Consider the following 3,450-nt stretch of genomic DNA (forward strand, 5'->3'; position numbering starts at 1 on the left):
CTACAGCTTTAAAATATTAACCATACTACTTAAATACTTTAATAGATTAATGCAAACTAAATAATAAATGAATAGGTTTAAAAGGAAAACACCATGTTTACTTACGTATATCAAAACCCACAGTAATTAAAACAGTTCCTTTAAAAATGAAGGATTTAAAAGGCTTTACACAAAACAGGAAAGTTTTAATCAGGTATTATTATATACTAAATAAACACAGAACACAATCGGAAATATGCTGTTTTATTTTCCAAATTAAAAAACAGTTGTAAGTAGGTATGCACTACCAACACAATACAAATGTTTGACAGTGACCAATCTTTTTTCAAGCTGCAGCTCATTCTGTTTGCTAAATCACTTCATCAGCTCAAAAATCCACTAGAACTGAGCTATTCATAAGTATTTTGGAGTTAGAAATCAATGAGGAAAATATTAAAAGATTCTCTCTAAGTCACATGACGGTTAGTTTAAAGTAATTCTAGGATACAGGCGTCAATGAAGTTGTATCAGCTCAGTGGTGCTGATTTAAAATCAAAATGGTTTATTATGTCTGTTTTGAAACGCTTACAACTTCTTTGAGTACTGACCGGCAGGATTGTTTCGTTCGGTTGAACAATCTGAAGCACGGAGAAGTTTATGAAGTTGGGATTATAGCACATGTCACTGACGCGCGTCTCAGACACAAAAAGTGAACTATGGATACTAATAGTAGCATACTATTACGAAGATTTTTGTCTACGACCCACCTATACACCTGGTTACTAACCAAAGCAAAAACATTTTCCTTTCAAAAGTGTTGCTTTTCCGAAAACAACAAAGATGACTATCTGCAACTGGTTTAGAAGCAAACCAAATCCTACAGGGAGGTGCAAAGTTTTGCATAATGCAAACCTAAGCGAAGGGACGAAGAGAACCGAAAATGACTAAATCAGCATTGCCCAGAGAAGGTTATTGAGTTGTGCAGCTCGGAGGAGCCTTTTCCTAGTGCTCCCTTTGCTGGAACTTTTCTTGCACGCACTTTTCGTTTCTTTGCCATGCGCTGGTATTTTTGCAGCCTAAGCCTGACATAGAACCCCCCTCAGCTGTCCTTGATCCCTCGTATGTTTCTGTGAAGACGAGTTCACCCTGGTCTCCTAAGTCAGTCCAACTTTACAATACGAAAGTGATTTGCTTTGCACGCTGAATGCGAGAGTTTTAAGGCAGTGCGTGAGGCAGTCACACAGCTCCCAAGGAGTAGGCAATTCAGTACGGAGGAAGCTACTCGGGCTGCATCAAAGGAGCTTTTATTTCATCCCTGCCCTTTTCTGTCTTTGGCAAAGTTTAACCCTTTAGCCCATACTCGGGACCCTCCGCGCCCCAGTCTCTCCGCTCCCTAGAAGGACATAAATAAAAGTCTGGCGGAGGGAGCCCCCCTCAGGAAACTTACGTTTGATCTGCCTGGGTTTGCTCTGTTTCCTGCGGGACATGCTGCCGCTGCTCCTGCCTGGCTCCAGGTGCGGAAGGAGAGGGGCGCGGGCCGGGGTGACAATCAGTCGGCGGGGCTCATGAAGGAGCCGCTGGACGCCTCGCGAGGCACAGTCAAATGAGAGGGGGAGAGGGCGAGCGAGTGACAGGGAACGAGGGGCAGAGAGAGCTCGGGCGAGTGAGAGCGGCAGCGAGGAGGAGGAGGAGGAGGGAGGGAGGCGGGGTGGGGGGGGAGCAGGGAGGGAGGGAAGCGCTCGCTTGCCCGCCTTCTCCCCGGCGTTGCCGCGCGGATGCCGCCGCTGCTGTCGCTCTCGGAGCCGCGCTCGGCTCAGACTGATGGGCTGCGGGAGGTGGCAGGGGAGGAGGGGGCGAGGGAGGGGCTTTCCAAGGCTGGCGGGGGTGGGGGAATATGTCCGTCGGGGTTGACGGACACTGGCGGCTTCCACAGACGGGTCCGCCTGCGAACAACAGCCTGCGAAGCTGCTCTCTGTAGGGAAAGGAGCTGGCTCCCTTCGCCCCCCAGCCGCCCCAACTTCCCCTTAGAGAGGCAATGAGCGAGCCGGGCTCCCACAGACTGAGGTGAGCGCCACGCGCTGCGCTCGTTAACTTCCCACCCACCCCGCGACGCGCGCGCACACACAGACAGACACCTCTTCATTTCTGTTAAGGCCTCGTTGGCCAGGGCGCTGCAGGGGCCGGGTTCAGGCGGATGCCCCATGGGATGGGCACTGGCGTTTCCTGGACAGCCTCACCTGGGGTTTTTCACGGGTAAGCTGGAACTAGGCATTCCCCTGCCCATATCTCCAGGGCACGCTGTAGGTGCGTGTATGTGTGCGCATTGATAAAATCAGAAAAAGCATTTGGTGGTTGGCTGGCTGGTCCATCAGGCAGTAATCAACTGAACAAACTGCATCAGATCCTGCCCCCCAGGTACCCGCGTGTCCCTGCAAAGTAGAGCTCCTCAAACTTTGTTGGCAGTAAACTAGTAAATAAGTTGAGCCTTATTCTTGAATTACCCCACAACCAGGACCTGTTTTCCAACAAATCTGTTCATTATTCACACTTGTTCACACTGATTGTTTGCACAAGCAACTGTAGCCTGTGATTGATTCACCAAATTGTGTATTTGCTCTGTAGTGATAATTATTTGCATGTCTCATTGATCACTTAACTCAAGAGATACTGTTCCTGCTCTCAAATGAATTATTTTTGTATATAAAGAAAAGTCCCCATTCACAACTTATCTATGAACATTCATGATTAAACAAATATTATACAAATAACAAAAAGTATTACAAAGTGGTTCAGTTTCGGTTACAAATACACTAGTGAATATTTGTGCATTTTAGTGTTCATATTTCTGTCAGTAAATACTTGCTCAGGTAAATGTTCATGAAGAAGTGCAGAGAGTCATGAATATAAATTAAGTGAATCAGAATTTTAATTACAAACTCCACATACACTTACTTTCACAGTTCTATTCTGAAATTCTTCCACTAACATCAGTCATGTTATTCTGGATTTACATCACTTCATAAAAGACACAATTGGCTTTAACATTTCTTTGAATGATTTAGATGAATATATACAATGAATGGGTTTATTACAGGTATTCTTAAATTATGTGAACAGTTTGATTAGGGTAAATGATTTCCTTCCCAATTCATACTTTTTCTTTTGCGTCTTCTGCTGAAATGTATTACTAATGAGTGTTTTCCTCTACTTAAAGGGAGCATGTCATCCCATATGCATAGTACCATTGGCTGGTACCCTTGAGATGTAGAGTCTTTGTGTAATATCATCCCTAGTATTTTAAGTGATCATATACTATTTTTCAGGCTGTAACATAAGTTATGTTTCAAAGGCAAAAGCCAACTGGAATGCTCAGTATCTTTTAACTCAAACTGTGCTATACATTTAAGCTGTATCTAGGATATTTTCTTATTGTTTAGTAAAATAAAATTTTTAGCACAGTATGAGCCAGAC

At 44.6% G+C, this 3,450-nt stretch overlaps 1 protein-coding gene across 3 annotated transcripts in view; it reads right to left on the minus strand.

Annotated features, from left to right (window-relative positions):
• ZFPM2 (zinc finger protein, FOG family member 2) overlaps positions 1 to 1,603 on the minus strand; it is a 569,933-nt gene extending 568,330 nt beyond the window's left edge. For 2 of the 3 annotated variants that reach the window (XM_075920227.1, XM_075920226.1), the window contains exon 1: positions 1,427 to 1,603. In XM_075920227.1, the coding sequence (XP_075776342.1) occupies positions 1,427 to 1,466 (40 nt within the window). In that variant the 5' untranslated portion in view covers positions 1,467 to 1,603. The remainder of the gene's footprint in view (positions 1 to 1,426) is intronic. The other variant, XM_075920231.1, reaches the window with a different exon arrangement.
• Positions 1,604 to 3,450: the final 1,847 nt, after the last annotated feature.

This window comes from Pelodiscus sinensis, chromosome 2, assembly GCF_049634645.1.
Source record: "Pelodiscus sinensis isolate JC-2024 chromosome 2, ASM4963464v1, whole genome shotgun sequence".
Taxonomy (NCBI): Eukaryota; Metazoa; Chordata; order Testudines; family Trionychidae; genus Pelodiscus; species Pelodiscus sinensis.